A 19,394-nucleotide genomic window follows, 5' to 3' on the forward strand; every position below is an offset into this window, starting at 1 on the left:
GGAATCTGTGCACCTTATGCAAACAACTGTATGACATCACCATTGTAATATAACACCCACGTCTATTTGAAATTGTGCAACATAAAGCAGTTTTTTTTAAGCGGTTAACAGGAAACTCCCGTGGACATGTACATGTCTCTGAGGTATCATTGACTTCATGAAAATCTTTAATTCATGCAATTTGAATTTTTTTTCAATTTGAATTTTCTTTAAAAATTATTGAAGTAACTACAGTAATTCTGAAATTTCTTATTGCGTAATGTCCCTAAATACCTAATCATTTTTTCGCGTTTGCTTTGGACAATGAAAGCAATTACGGTATTTTATATCCATGCATTATAATGGATCGGCGGAAAATAATTGATTCGTCTTCATTTGAAAGTGCACTATTTTTCAGGACTGGTTTGAGTTTTTGTCAAGTACTCGTTCTGGAAGGCACAGGGGACTGAGAAAGTCTGAACAGAATTTCTCTTACATTGGCTGTTGGCATCCACTCGGAGATTTTCATGTCTTCGTTTAAAGTTACATTGCTTTGAGATATTTCTTCTTTTGATTAACAATAGCAATACCATGGTGATAAGGCTCCTTCACTTCCTCACTCACCCACTTTTCGGCTTTCCCAGCCCAGCACTCTTCTGCAGACTCGCATGTCCAAAGCCTCCTGCCTCGTTTCGTCCGACTTTCGTGCAGCTTTTCCGGCCATAAATACAACATTCCACATCGGAGACTTTAAGCAAGCACTGCTGGGCTCCTACCCAGAGATTTCTGCATTTATTGGCTGTCCCGAGGCTGTTAACCACTGCCTTTTTCTATTCCTATCCTGATTTAAATCTCACCCGATGTTGTGGCCTGAGTCGTAATTATTGATTAAACTTCCGGACACGTTGTGCGGTGTGTTGCCTATCGAAACTGGTTGGTTCCTGTTCCAAGCCGTGACGTCTCTACTTTCATTGATAGTTGGGCCGTAACTATTACGATATGGGACTACTACTGTAGCGACTATGCCATATACGTATACGTTCCAAGCCATCTTTTGTACTGCACTGTACCTGCATATCTTAGATTCGTAACGTTATGCTTTCTTTTCGCTCATGATGGATTTACCAACTACACTGATCCCCATGGGTATTTTAAAGATGAAACGGCACTGCCTTGCTCCTTTCTCCTTTGCCAAAGCTGAAATGTCTTGCATGCTCTCCATCCTATTTATTTTACGTCATGCTATAGAAGACAACGACGGATATTTAAGACGATGGTGGCTTCGTGATTTACAACAGAGGTCGGGGAACCAAATTAAGACGTGCTCTGTAGCAGGGCGTGCCCAATTTTATTGACAACGAAAGTAGGCCTATGACTAGAAACAACACGCGTCTACGTAGGTCGTCAGGTAGTCGGCCCTCGTGCACTTTCCTACAGATTCGTTATTTCCCGGAGCTAAATAATTTTAATGCCGCTGCATTCTTTGAGGAAGAAATGTTTTAGGCATCAGGGAGTCCCAGTTTTACTTTCGGATTTGTTGGTAATATAAAACAGTTGCTGCCTTCAGTGATGTGGCCGGTCATTATCGCCTGCGCCCTCTACGCCTGAGCGATACGGGACAAAGCAATCGTGTATGTTTTTACCCTGCCAGCGACACGAGGACGGGCCTTGTGGACGTAAAAACGCTTTATCTCAAATCACGGCTTTCAATAACTGTAGTCATTGGCACATGCCTAATAACTCTAAACCTGATGCTGTGCAAAGTCTTCTGAGATGAAGCCAGTACCATCCACAGGAAATGTATATCGCCCTCATAAGTTCCCACTGCATGCTTTACTCATTGACAGCCGCATAGTCATGTAGTCCGATTAATTAGTAGGAAAAAAGGGGTTTAATTAACATTGTTGCTTGTTTTGTACGTAACAAGATTATGAGATTAAGAACCCAGCAAAAGTGGAGCTCTTGCGTGTTCCACTGGTGTATTAGTGACAGCTGGTTATCAGACGAAGCTGGAAGAACAGTCCTTGTATAGACTGGTACTGTAAAGCTGTTCTATTTTCGTCAATCGGTCCTCCATCGCGTCATCGATTCTCTGCAAGATCTCAGTCAAACCTAGACCCTCCTCGATTGAATAAACGACTTATGCTTGTTCGCATTGGTCCAGTTATTTTCGACAGGAAATCTGCTGAAATGATTTCAACCGTAGACCTACCAGTGTGCGTCAGGCTGAATGAAAGTCAGCCTGAAATGGTTCACATTCAGATAAGCGAGGTGAAATTTCTGTATTTCATCGCTTAAATGCAGCTTTTCAGCACCAAATCTATGCGTACGGAGGAAATAGGGCAGGTTTTTGCTCGTATGATATGCGGCCTCGTTTTCTGTGAATTATTTTCTGCATTATAGATGCAGGCAGGTGAGACGTTTCCCGCGTGTATCAGTGTATCGGCTACGTTATCTAGGACTTATTTTCTAGTTTAGTACGGAATATACGCCATCAAGATGGTCTTAACTGATTATGTTATATATAAAATGGGTGTTCTCGGGGCGACACTCAGGTAAAAACTTTGGGTCTGAAATTTCAGAATCTTGCTAATTGATGAAGAATACTTGAACCATCAGCTGATGTTGCCTGCACAAAAAAAGGAAAGAACCAGTCACAAAACTAATGTGTAAATACCGCCAACCTTTGTCGCTATGCACCAGCGAATTTAATACTTTTGTATTTAAATCAAGCAGTGAACAATTTCTGGAGCAAGAGAGTGAAAACTAGTAACTTACCACGTGGCTAGGAGACGTGTGAGTTGTAGATGCAGCACGTGCAGAAAACGTATACAGATTCGATGCACTCCAAGTCGTATCTATAATAAGGACACACAGGGCTCAGTCTGGGTTTGGCATTGGAAAGAATCTGAATGGTCCAACTAATCGGCATTTAGGGGTGACTTGGGGAATTAGGGGAAATGGGATAAACAGTATACATTTGACCATAAACTGGCATCATTTAAACGAGCACCCCACCGGAATCCGGTGATTCTGTAGTACAATGTAAACTACATTCTGTACGGGGATAAAAGATATTTTGCGTATACGTCATAATCCTCTTAATGCTCAGATATAAAGCAGAAGCAACCTCTTTCGGGGGCTCTCAAACACCTATTTTCTCACAGCCATGCATGCGCTACTCATTTTAGCCCTTGTTACGCTGTCTGCCAGCACCCCGAGCCAAGTCCGATATGACGGGTAAGATCTAGAGTGATTACTGTTTTGTTTTGCAGCTTCACCGCGGCAATTCACGGCACACATAAATACAAGTACAAAAATCTTGCCTCTGCATTTCACAAAAACTGTCTACTGCATGTACAAAAGATGCCACAAGCGACTTTAATTTAATTGACTATGACACACTTTCGGAATACAAGGAATCATAGTGAAAATTTGGTAACAAGTTATGATTGTTTTGCCACAATGCACAACGATCGATTATTGTTGAATTCCGATTCGAAACAGTGCATAGGTAGGAAAAATATGCGTACACCCTCCGTGTTGTTCATTTTTTCATTTGAAATTCCAGGTTTCACATAAAATAGTAATTACTTTAATGATTCATATAATAGACTGAGAAACAGTAACAATTATTTTGCATCAGTGTAGTGCCCCCGGAAACCGTTCTGTTCATTTACTCATGTTGGCATTCCATTTCAATATTTTCTGGCTGGTATTCCACATTTTCCAAATGAAATCTGTTATGCTTTGTTGACTTTCGAATAAACTAAAAAGGAAACCTTCACAATATATGAATGCTTTGTCATTTTCAGGTACGAAGTCTTGCGGATCGTACCACGATCAGAAGATCAGATGCAATGGATGGAACATTTCGAAGAGACGTTCGTTTCCAAGGTAACAAATCAACTGACACCCAAATTTCTCTTACCAGAGACAGATGTTCAATCGTTCAAAGGAATTAGAAAACGGTTTAGGCAACCCCGTACCCAATTATGCATTTTTCGGCCGCCAGTGATCTTTTAGCCGAGAAAAACTTCTTGTACGGCAAGGTAGTAGCAATGAATAGCAGCAAATCACTTGCGATATTCGAAAGAACAGCAAGGCCGTTTAGCATGCTGGCCCCTCTTCGCTCAGAACAGTCATGGAATTCTTCAGGGTATATTCTCATAAAACAACACCCATGGTTGATTTAACATTTACATTGTAAAAAGATTTTTCGTTGTAAATGGTTTTGGGCGAATTTGAAAATAAATGGGAACGCCATTTTCAATCGTTCAAAGGGTGACTTCACGTGCTGTGTGTTATGGTTACCAACGAAAATGGTTCTGCTTTGGCTCGCAGTTTAAAATGTAGGTAGGACTTTGATATCAGTCTTCCCAGTTAAAAAATAATTGGGTATTGCATGATTTTTTTATCTGTTTGAATTTAGCTCGATTTCTGGAGGATGTCTCACTCCGTTAACCAGCCACTGGACGTCATGGTGCCGCCACGGTACCAGACTGAACTCAGAGAACTGCTTGAAAGCCGCGGTATTGGGTTCAGTGTCCACATCGAAGACGTCCAGAAGTTGATCGAAGAGTCCATGAAATCCTCAGCTGGTGTCCGTGCTGTCAGTGGGTTCGACTACAACACGTATCACACTTACGAAGAGGTACATGTATACCGTTGGGGTTCGATGTCTCGGCTGTGGCGAGCAGTAGCACGGGTGTCTATGGGATGAGAATGTAGCCGCTAGCCGAATGCTCCCCATAAGTACATTGCAAATGAATAGCCCTTAGCCTATTTTCGAACGCAGGGTGTGATGAGGACACTAGATCTTCTGGGCGCCTTGATTGTAAAAGCAAATTACAGCAGAAGACATAAAAATGCAACAAACGACTCAAATCAAGCCCCAAAATGCCCCATTTAGAAAATTTACAGGAAGAACCTGGACAGTGACACAGAAAAGATATATTTTAATCTGCTAAAGTGTTGTTCTTCCTTACAATTTGTTCCTCCAATGTATTGATTTCAAGGAAACGTAAACAGTGATTTTTCATAGCCTATGACTAGCTAAGAAGTAGGTCAAATCCAAACTTAATTGTTTGTTCTCTGTTACGTACAGTTGATGCAGTGGGTGACTAACTTTGTTTCTGAGTACAGCAACATTGCAGAGGAAATAGTGGTCACGCGGTCCGTAGAAGGAAGGGACATAAAGGCGATTAAGGTACTTATTTGCATAGTGCTGACGTTTGTACATTAAAAATCGCCCCCAACTGCAATATATCCAAGAATACAAGGGCAGGTTAAGAGCCCCATCTTGGGAGGAGGGCGATTTCTTCTCTGGAAGGATTTTAGAATTTCTAAGCAATCTTTAGGGTTTTTTTCAGACTCGAAGCCAGATCGGGGGACTTTTATACACACCTTTTGGAAGGAGGAAAGTGAAAAAATCTCCAAATCTTCCTTCTCCTATGGCGCTACAAAATGGCTCTTTTAATTTTTCTTCAATATTTTGGGAAGTATGAAGATTCTCTTTTTGTGGCAATGACCAAATTTTCCATTTCACTTTCATTACTTTTGATATTTAATTTTTCAAGATGTACTTTGTGTCGACGCAAAGTACATCTACTTTACGCTGCTACTCGGACCGGCCAGCCGACCCCAGCAAGCTCAGTGGTCGTCTGCACTAGTAAGCAGGAGGTCGTTGGTGAGAGTCCCACCCTATTAAGCTGGTGACTTTTTCACGAGCTCTCGGCCAAGTACTGAGTATATTGTTTATGAATATACGCGGGGTAAGGGCAAAACCCGTAATCAAATACCCTATATACCAGAGTAGTAGATTCGAGTCACTTGACGAGTCGGACTCGAGTCGCTATTTTTGTGACTCGTTACTTGACTTGTAACTATCAGTTTTTGTCTTGTGATTTAACTTGGACTTCAAAAACTTGCTCCCAACTCTGCTGTATACATCTTCAGTCTAGAGTTGGCAAATATGTAGGTAAAAACGGATTTGTGATATGCGTTACAACATTCACAGTTAAAATAACTGCATTGCACATATAGGAACAAGTTCAAGTAGCTAAAGTCGCTATATAGTGGAGCTTTATTATTCAGCTTTTATTTCAACTCAGCAAAACACTATAGCTCCAGCCCACTCAGTACAAAGGGTCCATAGCTTCAGCCCTCTCAGTGCAAAGGTGTCACACCCTTAGAGTTGTCCTACCCTTAGGGACAGACCTTTGGTAACTGAGACACGAATATATACACCCCTGTTGCTGGAAATTTGTTTTGCCTGTACAATATTTACATTTATTTATAAAAGAACACAAAATAAGGATTATTTCTTACATTAACATTGCTATTGTTTACAATTCAAATGTGATGATGAGCGCCTCAGTGTCCCACCACCATGTTTCTTCTTTTCTTGCGGTGTAGTCGGCTTCTGTGGCCTGTGGCTGACTCGGAAAGATTCTGCGTCCCGCCGCCGCGGTCCAACCCTTCTGTCACCACCGGGCAACCGACTCCTTCCTCTCAACGTAAAAACCCTGAAAATTACCACCATATTCCCATGTTTCTGGTTTTGCAAGGAATAAATGTATAAAATAAATATCCAATATCATATTTATACATGGCTAACTTACAGGAACTGGTCGTTTCCTGGCTTTCCGTTTCTCTGAACAGTCTAAATGTACATGCAGTTCATTCTACTTCCATAAGTAGAAGTTACCCATCTTCAGACTAACTCGACTCACGACTACAAGTCATCGAGGCTGGCCGCTGCCCTCTCCTCGGAATCCAGCAATGAACTCCTCACATCACCCCATATCTTTTCTTTTAAACCCGAAAGAAAATTCCAGCACTGCAACGCCTTATTCAAAAGAATTCAAAATGCTTTGTGTACAATACCCTTCATAAATATTCATTATTCAAATTAATGCAAGAGTGGCTACATCTACCAATAACAACTCAACTGACACTCAGCCCATCATTCTGGTAAGGTTGACTGACTTCAGGAATGTTTGGGTGTGGCGGCTCAGGAAAATAAAATCTTGTTTCACCACTAAATAACACGTTTATCATTTCAACAATTAGGGCCAAAATTATACCGTATTATTAATTTAAAAGTAATTCTGATTTAATATCACTCTGTGACACGACCCCTCGCTAGCGAATTACTCTTTAAATTAAATATTAAAAACCACCATACCTTTTATCCATTTCTTAATTGGTCATTTATACAATTCCAATGTCTATCTTCAGTTTCTCTATACAATTCTAACCTTTGGCTTATCTTCTTGTCCAGTAATTCTTTGATTCTGCGAATGATTCCTCTAATCTTGTTACAGTTACTGGACAGCCATTAGAAAGCAAATCATAATTTACAAGTCACTCTTTACATTCAGTTCACAACCCAATTTACTCATTGCCTGGACATCTACTCAAGAAATCTGCTCCAATGTTGTCAGAGCCCTTTATGGCCTTGACAGTAAATCTGTACTGTTGCAATAACAATGCCCATCGCATACATCTGCTATTGTTCACCTTTGCGGTTGTAAGATAGGCCAGAGGGTGATGGTCAGTTTCAACCAGAAACTGTTTCCCGTAGAGGTAGATATGGAACTTCGTAATTCCCCAAACCAATGCTAAGCATTCACGTTCAATGGCTGCATATGCCTTTTCTTGCGACAACAACTTGCGACTGGCGTAGGCGACCGGGAACAATTGATCTCTGTCCGACTGCAGTAAAACTGCACCTATCCCTACATCTGAAGCGTCAGTTCTGAGCACGTACGAGCGATTATGATCAGGTAAGTGCAAGATCGGTGTCGTTTCTAGGCGAGATTTGAGAGTTTTGAATGCTTGTTCTTGAGCTGCGCCCCAGTTAACCTTTGTCGGATTTCCCTTTTTGGTGAGATCAGTTAATGGTACCGCGATTGCGGCGAAGTTCGGTACGAAACGACGATAATAGTTTATCAGTCCCATAAAAGATCGGACATCCTTTTTGGTTCTTGGTCGTGATGCATTGAGGATTTTGACAATCTTATCGGGATGTGGAGCCAGTTTTCCCTCACCAATTACATGTCCAAGGAACTCGAGAGTATTACACGCTATGTTGCACTTTGACGGTTTTGCGGTGAGGTTAGCCCTACGGAGACGGTTCAGAACTTCTCTGACGTGTTTCAGATGATCCACGAATGAATGAGAGAAAATTAAAATATCATCAATGAAATTGACTACATTAGATTGACCTTCAAGGAGTTTCCTCATCATGCGTGTAAATGTTGCCGGCGCATTTATCATTCCGAACGGGAGAACTGTGAACTGATATAATCCATGAGGCGTTATGAATGCAGTTTTGTCTCTATCATGATCAGCAATTGGGATGTGCCAATACCCTTTGGTCAAATCTAGTTTTGTGAAGAATTTTGCGTCGCCAACGTTTCCCATCAAAGTTTCTACATTTGGCATGGGTTCAGGGTCAAACACGGTTACCTTGTTGAGTTTCCGAAAATCAACACAAAATCTGTTACTTCCATCTTTCTTTCGGACTAACACGATTGGTGATGCGTATTTCGATTGTGAACGTTCGATTACACCGATTTTCAACATTGTGTCTATTTCTTTCTTGATTGTTTCTTGAGTAGCGAATGGAACAGGATATGCCTTAGAGTATATTGCGTCATCAGTAGTGAGTGTTACGGTATGCTCGATTATATCAGTGTGGCCAGGGATATCGGTTCATACATCAGGGAATTCCTTCAACAGTTCTTTGATCTGTTCTGTTTGCGATTCATTTCGATCATTGCTAATTTCTGCATGAGACCATATTTCAGTTTGTTCAACTGGGAAGAGTTTTAGCTTCTGCATTTCCGAAGAACTTTCATCTTCTTCAACAACACTTGTACAGACGTGCCTTAGACTAAGTGCTGCGTGAACAATATCTTCCTTTTGTGGTTCTTGGCGGGTGACGTATCGTTTAAGCAAGTTAGCATGAAAAGTTCGTTCTTTACCATTCATGTCAATGCAAAAATCATACCGAGTTACGCGTCTTAGCACCGCAAATGGACCCTTCCATTGCATCAATAGTTTATTGGAGTCTGTTGGCAACAGTACCAACACTCTGTCACCGACGCCAAATGATCTGTCCTTGGTTCGCGAGTCATAGTACTTTTTGTACCTTGCACTAGACTTAGAGAGTTCTTCACGAGCAAGCTTACACGTGGACTCAAGCTTGTCTTGTAAATCAATCACGTACTGATATGTGGTTTTGACCTCCTCATCTTCTACTGTTTCGGTCCATAATTCTTTCAGAATTGTGAGTGGTCCCCTGACCGTGCGTCCGTATATCAGTTCAAACGGAGAATAGCCAAGACTTTCCTGAGGACATTCCCGATAGGCGAACAGGAGAGCGGGAAGGTAGCGGTCCCAATCGCGCGGTCGATCACTGCACATTTTTCGCAACATGCGTTTAAGTGTTCCGTTGAATTTTTCCACGAGTCCATTGCAGATTGGATGGTACGGTGTGGTATGTAACTGTTTGACCGATAAAAGTCTGCTAATCTCCTTCATGAGGTTGCTGGTAAATTGCGTTCCCATGTCTGACAGAATTTCATGAGGAACTCCTACCCGCGAAAACATTTCTAGCAAAGCCTCTGCAACACGTTCCGTCTCAATTCGCGGTAGTGCAACAGCTTCTGGGTAGCGTGAGGCATAATCGACCATAGTTAAGATGTACCGATTACGGCGATCTGTCATTGGGTCGATTGGCCCTACAAGATCTATCGCTACACGTCGGAAAGGGGTGTCTATCAGTGGCATTTTACCGAGTGATACTTTCCCTACTCGACCTTTGTCGACAGTTCTTTGGCACGTATCACACGAGGTACAGTATCTCCGAACATCCCCCTGTACACCCGGCCAAAAGAAGTTAGCTAACACACGATCGGTGGTTTTCGTCGCACCGAGGTGACCAGCCATCACTCCATCATGCGCCAGTCTGAGAACTTTTGATCTCATTTCCTGGGGCACAATCATTTGGGTAATTGCTCGACCATTTTCTACAGACGCCGATTTGAACTCTCTGAATAGAAGTCCATCTGATACGAAATATTTGACCTCATTTGCGCGACCGGTTTTCTGAACTGTGCCATCTCGAGCAAGTTTCCAATAATTCTGCAGCGTTGGGTCGTGAGCCTGGGCCTGTCTGATGTCGGAACGCGATTCCGAGAAACTTTGAGCTTCCGGTACTCTAAGTGGTTGCAAGTCCATAGCCCGTTTCGCTTTCTGCGCACGTGTCTCGACTGCGGTCAACACATCATTGTTGGCACTAAGATTTGCATTCTTCGGTGCAAAATCTGTTTCTATCTCACTTTTACTTGATGGTGTGTCACGATACAGTTCCTTTTCCAACGGTTTGTGTAATGTAGTTTGATGTGCGTCGCAAGCGATCGGTTGGGAGTGGCCCGCGCCTCTCAACGTAGTTCGACATGTATTAATTGGAGGTTTTTGGCGCGCCCAATTTACATCAGGGTTTTGTGGATTCCTTGCACCTGTGATGTTACCCACGATCAAGCCATATAGTGGATTTGGCATACACAGCGCATTTACTGTTCCAACATAATATGGTGTGTCTATAAAAATCCGTGCAACTGGAACACAACGTACAGTTCCGTCTAACAGTACGCACTTCTGTTTGGCTTCAAGTATCTGATTTTCGGTTACAAGATCGCGTTTGACTACAACGGTACTACAGCCACTATCTCTGAGCACACTGACCATGTTTTCACCAACATAACCATCCCTTACTGGCATATCCTTACCAACGGTACAAGCCGCACTGATGAGAGGAATCTCATGCCCACTTGTCGCTTTGCCATGCTCCCTTGATACACCTGAACTCTCCCTCAGAGCAAACTTCTTTGTGATGCAAGCAGCAACTTCAACCTCTTCAACCGGGACTTCAACTATATGTCCCTCGACCTGATCCTTAGTACTGGTACTTTCTACCTGTAAACTAAAAGACTGAGGTCTGTTACTATCACCATGTACATTACTTTGGTGTCTATATCGACAACTTCGAGCAAGGTGTCCCTTCTTTCCACAAACAAAACATTCTCGTTGTTCGGTGAAATGTCCCCTTTCCCCCTGAGGTCTGATTTGAGGTTGAGGTTTGGACTCTTTAGTGTCCATTCCCTTTGGTTCTAAATTAAGTGGTCTTGGGAACCTCCGATTACTGTTATCATAACCTAGTCGTCTGTGTGCTTCAACATACTTGTCAGCTAGCTGTGTCATTTCCCGACAGCTAGTGGGCTTTCTTTCCTTTAAGTACAGGGCCAGATCTTTACCACAAACTGACAAAATTTGTTCTCTGAGAAAAAGATCACACAAGTCATCGTATGATTTCTGTACATTCCCGAGTTCAACCCATCGATTTAGGTAGCTTCCTAGGCGAATGGAAAATTGCGAAAAGGTTTCACCAGTCTCAAGTTTTGTGGTCCTAAACTTCATACGAAAACCTTCTTCAGTGAGTTGATATCTATGAAGTAATGCCGACTTGAGTGCATCAAAATCATTAGCTTTGTCTACGGGCAATCTACTATAAACATCAAGTGCCTTTCCTGTGAGCAGACCACTTAATGAACATGCCCAGTTTGCCTTTGGCCATTTTGCTGTCTCGGCAAACCGCTCAAAGCGACGAAGGAATGAATCCATATCATCTTTGCCATCATTGAATGCCAGTAACTTGGGTTGCTTCATTGCTGGTTTAGTTTCACTTTTCATTGCTTTGGTCTCTTTTTTAGCTTCTTCAAGTTTAAGCTCTAGTGCTTTCATTTCCTTTTGATGCTCTCTATCTTTTGCTCTTTCTTCACGCTCAGCATTCTCTTTCCTAGTTTTCTCATCTTTTGCTTCTCTACTCTGAGCAAAATCCAATAACTCTTTACCTTCAAGGCCAATGGATTTACCAAGTGTGAGGTATTTTTCAAATTCCATGCTGCTACGTGTCTCAAGTACCAGGAAAAATGCAAGTGAGAGCAACAGATACACAGGCCTTACTCTTAGTTGTACAAATATCAAACAGTTAACTTTCATCATTCATTCACCATGAACGTACATACTGTCCTCGTGTAAGTATTAACATATTAGGGTGAACTCTTATCTTCAAAAATTAATAGTTGCATTAAAAGCAAATAGAGAACAATACGCTTCCCAGTCCTGGCAAGGTCGCCAATTGTCACATCCTTAGAGTTGTCCTACCCTTAGGGACAGACCTTTGGTAACTGAGACACGAATATATACACCCCTGTTGCTGGAAATTTGTTTTGCCTGTACAATATTTACATTTATTTATAAAAGAACACAAAATAAGGATTATTTCTTACATTAACATTGCTATTGTTTACAATTCAAATGTGATGATGAGCGCCTCAGTGTCCCACCACCATGTTTCTTCTTTTCTTGCGGTGTAGTCGGCTTCTGTGGCCTGTGGCTGACTCGGAAAGATTCTGCGTCCCGCCGCCGCGGTCCAACCCTTCTGTCACCACCGGGCAACCGACTCCTTCCTCTCAACGTAAAAACCCTGAAAATTACCACCATATTCCCATGTTTCTGGTTTTGCAAGGAATAAATGTATAAAATAAATATCCAATATCATATTTATACATGGCTAACTTACAGGAACTGGTCGTTTCCTGGCTTTCCGTTTCTCTGAACAGTCTAAATGTACATGCAGTTCATTCTACTTCCATAAGTAGAAGTTACCCATCTTCAGACTAACTCGACTCACGACTACAAGTCATCGAGGCTGGCCGCTGCCCTCTCCTCGGAATCCAGCAATGAACTCCTCACATCACCCCATATCTTTTCTTTTAAACCCGAAAGAAAATTCCAGCACTGCAACGCCTTATTCAAAAGAATTCAAAATGCTTTGGGTACAATACCCTTCATAAATATTCATTATTCAAATTAATGCAAGAGTGGCTACATCTACCAATAACAACTCAACTGACACTCAGCCCATCATTCTGGTAAGGTTGACTGACTTCAGGAATGTTTGGGTGTGGCGGCTCAGGAAAATAAAATCTTGTTTCACCACTAAATAACACGTTTATCATTTCAACAATTAGGGCCAAAATTATACCGTATTATTAATTTAAAAGTAATTCTGATTTAATATCACTTTGTGACAAAAGGGTTGATAGCTTCAGCCTTCTCAGCAATCCTGTTTTGCTTATCATGTGCATTCAGTTAGGAAGAAAGAGTTCTGGTAAACCAGGGGCCTTCATGCAAGGCGGTATCCACGCCAGGGAATGGATCTCGCCGGCTACTATGGTCAACGTGGCTAAAAAGGTGCATGAGAATAAGTTGTTGCAGATTTCATCAGCGTTTTCTTCAAGCATTTATAAAACCGTTTATCTTCAAAATTGACTTCAAACGAGCTGGAACTGTACGATTACGTCGTGTACAACATACTTGTGCACAACAAGAGATTTTTTTATTGCTAAACTAAAAAAGGGTATATTTGAAAAAAGAAAATGGAAACGATATGTGACATACGACACTGCAAAGATTTACTCTTGTGTTGTTTTGGTGTATCGGCTAGTACATATTTACCAGCACATATTTAAACTTTTAAATTGTGACTCGTTACAACTCTGCTCTGCAAACATTTTCCATAAGTTTTCACAACCTTTGGCAACCAACAAAATCACAGAATCCAGGTTAGGACCTACTTCTTAAAATTAGACCTTTTGGTCGCGACTGCACTTCTTGCATTGTTTTCTAAATTTGAATTTAGAACCTGAATTTAAGATACCGTTGCATTCAAAGTGATTTTTGTTCTTCGAAGGAATTTGTTTCCTTTTTCCAACTAATAGACCTACTTAAATTACTTTGTTGTAAAGCTGGCAGAGAGCTACCGCTCCGATCCCGACGTGACTGCCATGTTGGATTCCTTCGACTGGTACATTGTTCCTTGCCTCAATGTTGATGGTTATTCGTACTCCTGGACAAATGTGAGTTCGCGTCACTTCTCTATAAAATGAGAGGAAAGAAGAAAGAAGAATCAAATGTGTCAGAATACGGGCGATTCACAATAGTGCGCCTCCACGAGTTTACAACGCGTTGGCCAATCACGATGCGTGAAATCGACCCGATTCGCGTTTGGAAAGGGTTGACAGATTTCGCGCGTTGTGATTGGCCAACGCGTTGCCAACTCTTGGAGACGCACTGTTGTGAACCGCCTGTGTTCGCAGAGCCAAGCTTAGCAAGTTCCAATCCATGCATAGCTCACATGTATATGTGCCTTGAAAGTGTGGAATGATATTTATTGTTGACGTAAACTATAGGAGCGGTAGATTATCCTGATTATAGGTGGAATAGGGTTGAATTTTATGATTTGTATTTTGATTTCACCTGGCTACGTATCGTGGCTATTATTTGCCAGACTTCTTGTAATTCTGCAGTTGCCAAGCATTCGTCCATTGTCGTGACTCAGAAGTACCCGGTACCGACTGTTGTTTAAATAAAATGTTTTTATAGTTTTCTTCAAAACAAAAGGAAGGTGATGTCATTTATCTTGGTGAATGTTTTAGGACCGAATGTGGCGTAAGAATCGGCAAGTAACTTCCAAGAGGCGTTGCATGGGGGTGGACCTCAATAGAAACTACGACTATCAGTGGGGAGGTAATGACGTTTTCTGTGCACGTGTAAGGTGTTGGTCAGCTTTTGTCCATTCACTCTGTACCTATCAGTGGCGTACATCTGTGCCGGCAATCGGAGGGGATGGGGAAAGGTGTGTGGGTGTGGGGGAATGACTTACCCAGCCTTGGAAATTTTAAGGGGGGTGATACCACTTAGCTCTATATAGAGGTCGATGTTCATGATATTGATGTAAGAAAATATTCAGAAGGGCATATTTATGGCTTTTTAAATTGTTTTCCCATTTTTGAGTGATATTGAAAACATTTTAGTCGATGGAAGTCTGAAATTGTTTTTACATTCTTTAATTTGTTGCTGGCTACAAAAGTGTGTGGGGGATGATTCAATACTCATCCCCCTCAAAAGTGTGTGGTGGGGATATATACCCCCCATCCCCCTGGATTTACGTCCATGGTACCTATCAATGCCATGGGTGCAGTATGTAGCACACAACTTAAAATACCTTGCAATTAGACCTTTTGGGTATATCCCAAATATTGAAAAGTTGATGATTCTCTCTCTAAAAACAACTGTAGCACAGTCTTGCTGTGGCCTCTGACTTTTCTTTACAGAATCTAACCCATTACGTGTCACATTCCTCACCGTCAGTGTTAAAATGCTAGACACTATATATAAACACTCGACTTTAACACTAGACCTTAATAAACACTTTATACATGTGTGATATTGTACAAAGCGATAGTAAGAGAGTGTTTAGCAAGACTTGTTTAGCTGAACATACAGTTTTTTAGTGAGATTGAAACTGGTTGCCCTATAAAACATGCAGGTCGGGGTGCAAGCAGCAACGAGTGTGACGAAACCTACCATGGACCGAGCCCCATGTCAGAGCCAGAGTTGAGCGGACTGACCACCTGGCTCCTTGGCCTCAAGGCGGCCGGTCAACCGTTCCATATGCACATGGATGTCCACGCCTACGGTCAGTACTGGCTGTACCCATGGGGCTATTCTGCATTGGTGCCTCTGCCACCCGAGGCAGGCGATATGGTGAGATGAGACTTCACTGTCTTGTGTTGAACCATTAAATTGCGAAATACAATCCGCTTAAAGTATCGAATGATATTCCACAGATGGGGGAGGGGTGGAATTAATATAAAGATTATTCTCCATAATGCAATTTTTAAAATAAATGCAGAGATATTTTTGATTCTCCAAATTTCATTGGAAACCTTACTTACTTATATAGATTTGTGTATCAGTATTAGCAGACAATACCGATAACTTCAAAGTTGCTGAATTGAAATACATGTACTCGGGACGCCTGTCGACTTCACAAAGCAAATGGCAATATTGCAAACGATTTCGACGTGCATAACACAGCAAATTTTTGGTCCACCTGCTGTGCACAATAACTGGAATATATTGACTGCTTGCTGACAATTTATACTGGTCTAGAAACGTTTGGTATCATTTCTTTATAATTAGCACAGGTAGTCAGAATCTATGATTGCATTGTTGTCTTTGTTCGTTCGTGTTGCTGCTTTTGTGTGACGCAAATCACGATATCCCAATTGTTTAGGTAAAGAGCTGTCCAAACGTTGTATTTTTGAGTGTTTTCGCCTACAATTAAACTGTATGGCTGACCTATGTCAATAGAAAGTAATTCAAAAACCAAACGACAATAAAAAAAAACCGATAAGAGGGAGCCATTTGAAACCATTATAATGAAAAAAATGATGGTTGATAATTTCACCGTTCCTCTTCAAGACAGTGCTTGCATTTCAGTCATATATATTCACCTGAGAAATGCCGACTTATGATTTTGTTCCTTTTCACAGGACACCGTTGCGAGGAAGGCCACCTCTTCTCTAGCTAGTCTCTACGGGACGTCTTACCTCGTCGGGGGTTCGGCTAAGGCAATGTGTAGGTACACCCACAGGATAGCCCACTGGACCAAAATGATCACTTAACCAGACCCCTAGCTCTTCGGGCAAATGTGACTCTAAAATTGACTTACGAGGGCACAAGGTTCATTTTCATTGGTTTGTTTTATTTTTATTCATACAAATAAGGGACATAAAGTATACACAAAATTAATAATAATGCAGAAGATCTAGCCTTCTGTATTCGATGCACCAAAAACTGCTGTCGACAAATCACAGAATGTCACATATGTTTTATTTATTTATTATTTTATTACACTTTTCCACTGGCTATTAAACCATAAATAAAATACATTATAAAATAAAACATATTGAAGTTAAAAACATGTACATAAAACAATTGACATGGCATAACAACAAACAAATGACGGATGCAAAAAAAGAATATGTCTAAAAAGCCAATGAATGGCAAGATGGAACAGGTGACCAGCACCTCTACAGAGCCATCCTACTACATATATGTGTATGTCACATGCCACACGCATGTCACATATATGTCACATGATCACACTGTAGTCCAGGAAAATGAGCACAGCAGTCCAATGTTAGGAAAGAAGGGAAAATTAATCAAGATAAACAAAACAACTTACTGCCTCGCTGATTGAAGACATGAGTAGCAACTGAGTTCCATGTAAACAAAGTTCGCATAGTTTAACAAAATAGAACTTTGAGATGGTCCCTCCCTCTTCCGTGCCTTGTCGTCTCGGAAGTAAACGTATAGGATATGATCAGAGGCATAAATACGGGCGATTCACAAAAGTGCGCCTCCAAGAGTTTGCAACCCGCTGGACAACAACAATGCGCGAAATCTGTCGATTCCATACGCGTATTGGGTCCACAGATTTTGCACATTGTGATTGGCCAACGCTTTAAAAACTCTTGGGGGCGCGCTATTATGAAACACCTGTATTGTGCATGGCTTGCTGGTGTAAAAAGGAGAGCATTGTGAGGCGTCTTTTGTTTACTTTTTCAAATGCGCCGTCGTCCAAATCAAATTAGTTTTATATCCTCCCCGCGAAGCCAAAATTGTTGTTTGCAGATAAATGGGTCTTACAGCTAGCACTACAAACTGTACAGAACAAACGTATGTAACAAAAAGTGAAAGGAAGGAATTATTTTGGTGATATCGACGACAAATATGACAAGAAGTATAAGACAAAAACAGGAGACGACAAGGTACGGAAGAGGCAGTGACTCAGAAGTAGGCATACAGGATTGGACCAGAGGCATAAATTCCGGAGGATGATGGAATATATCCCCACTCTGTGAGCAGGGAGGATGAGGTATTGAATCATTCCCACGTTTTCGTGGTGAGAGGGTAAAAGGGCGAATTCTGAGGCATTTTTCGAAATTCCCAACAAAAGAAATGTATTCAATAGTTCCCGGGGGAGCTTTTCAATACGCAGTTTTTAAAGTTAATGAGTATAAGCATACATAAGACGTGTACATCTGTATCACAAACAGCGCCCCAATGTCGTGTGGAGCCAGCCCAGTCCCCAGCCCCCTATTTCAGTCAACCCCCCCCCTAGACGAGACAATGAATTACATATGAACTACGTCTACAGCTCACCAGTGAAACATTTCCTCAGCTTATTAGTTCCTCAAGAAGCTTTACCGTCACAACTCTGATATAGATAATTAACCTGATGTTCTCGTTTGTCTACATGCATATCAGACGCAGCATCGGGTGCCAGTGAGGACTGGGGCTTCGGCACCCTGGGCGCCAAGTACACGTACGTGGTGGAGCTTCGCGACGAGGGACGCTACGGGTTCCTACTGCCCGAGTTTCAGATCCAACCCACGGCCGAGGAGACGTTCGAAGCCATCAAAGAACTCGGCAGGAGCCTCGTCGCCGAGTACGGGTTGTGACTGCAGAATGGAGACTAATTGTCTGTCCCGCATCAGAAATTGGAAGCCCTTCTTGATTAGCCTCCCCAATTGTTACTAACGTTGTCGCCGAAATTGCTACAACAATAAGGGCCAAGACAAAGAAATTCGTTGTGTGGAACTTTATGGATTAGGAGGATAAAAATTTAAGCTATCACCAGAGAAAATATTTCCGAAATGCATGCTGATCGGCTCGGAAAGCCTCACTTTGCAGAATAGTTCAGAAAAGAAACTTCAGTATCTTTGTACAATTATCTTTTGCGTCTAATCGTCCAGGCTTAAGGAGGTGGGGTACCAGTAACTGTTAGGGTAATTGATGATGGCCAAATGCTAGTAAATGTTCACCATGTGGCAATGTTTCAGTCATGGTTCATGAAGATTATTGTTTTAATAACAGTAGGAAAACCTCTTCCAAACTCATTGCTTGAAACGCACAGCATACTGGGTCTCATTTTGAAGCAACAAAATTGTAGTTATTACTGGAGAAATTAAGGACCATAAACAAATGATCTCATTATGAGTGGTATCTGAGAAAGCACTTATAGTTTCCCCGAGAATGTTTTTTGATTGATGGATGACACAAAATAAGGTTTGTGATTTCTCAAGTAGCACCAGAAGAGCTACAAATGTGTCCCACAGGGTTTTGTCATGATTTCCAGAAGAGGTAGGGAATCATTGTAAAAAGGTGACGGGAATCTGTCGCGGAGTTTCTCTCTTTTTGCCTGGTATGCATGTAAATGCCTTTTTTTTGGCAAGTTTCAACTTGCGCGAGTGTAGCCTTAATGTGAAAAACTGTCACACGTCTCACTAACGGTCTCAGTGGACATAAATCCCAAAACAACACACCAGCAACATTTTTAGAAAATATCTTTTAAAATTTGCGGTTCTGTACATTATACATGTACATGGAATAGGCCCTTGATACAAACTGTACTTTGCACAGATGAA

At 41.6% G+C, this 19,394-nt stretch overlaps 2 protein-coding genes and 1 long non-coding RNA gene across 4 annotated transcripts in view; 1 reads left to right on the forward strand and 2 right to left on the reverse strand.

The window, feature by feature from the left end:
- The window catches only part of LOC147800700 (uncharacterized), a 54,362-nt gene extending 53,569 nt beyond the window's left edge, over nucleotides 1-793 (reverse strand). The window contains exon 1 of the mRNA XM_087139552.1: nucleotides 604-793. The gene's annotated coding sequence lies outside the window, so the exon portion shown is untranslated. The remainder of the gene's footprint in view (nucleotides 1-603) is intronic.
- A 2,286-nt stretch (nucleotides 794-3,079) lies between these two features.
- LOC147800701 (carboxypeptidase B-like) lies at nucleotides 3,080-19,375 on the forward strand. Of its 2 annotated transcripts, XR_015426120.1 has the most exons (11): nucleotides 3,080-3,219; nucleotides 3,795-3,876; nucleotides 4,412-4,633; nucleotides 5,087-5,188; nucleotides 13,207-13,308; nucleotides 13,863-13,973; nucleotides 14,553-14,643; nucleotides 15,446-15,663; nucleotides 16,455-16,539; nucleotides 18,235-18,499; nucleotides 18,581-19,375. XR_015426120.1 is itself a non-coding variant. In XM_087139743.1 (10 exons), exons 1-10 carry the CDS (start codon nucleotides 3,149-3,151, stop codon nucleotides 18,426-18,428), a joined length of 1,278 nt encoding a protein of 425 aa, XP_086995869.1. In that variant the 5' UTR covers nucleotides 3,081-3,148; the 3' UTR covers nucleotides 18,429-19,375. The 2 variants fall into 2 exon arrangements, 1 of the variants encoding a protein (XP_086995869.1); XM_087139743.1 differs by having other exon boundaries at nucleotides 3,081-3,219; nucleotides 18,235-19,375.
- On the reverse strand, nucleotides 6,032-12,873 carry LOC147800702 (uncharacterized). Its single transcript, XR_015426138.1, has 3 exons — nucleotides 12,635-12,873; nucleotides 6,603-12,538; nucleotides 6,032-6,506 (listed from the first exon to the last, which is right to left on the reverse strand). It is a non-coding gene; the product is annotated as an uncharacterized LOC147800702 (long non-coding RNA).
- Nucleotides 19,376-19,394: the final 19 nt, after the last annotated feature.

Source organism: Acanthaster planci, linkage group LG01 (genome assembly GCF_054643075.1).
Source record: "Acanthaster planci isolate LZ-2023a linkage group LG01, COTS_SCS, whole genome shotgun sequence".
Classification (NCBI taxonomy): Eukaryota; Metazoa; Echinodermata; class Asteroidea; order Valvatida; family Acanthasteridae; genus Acanthaster; species Acanthaster planci.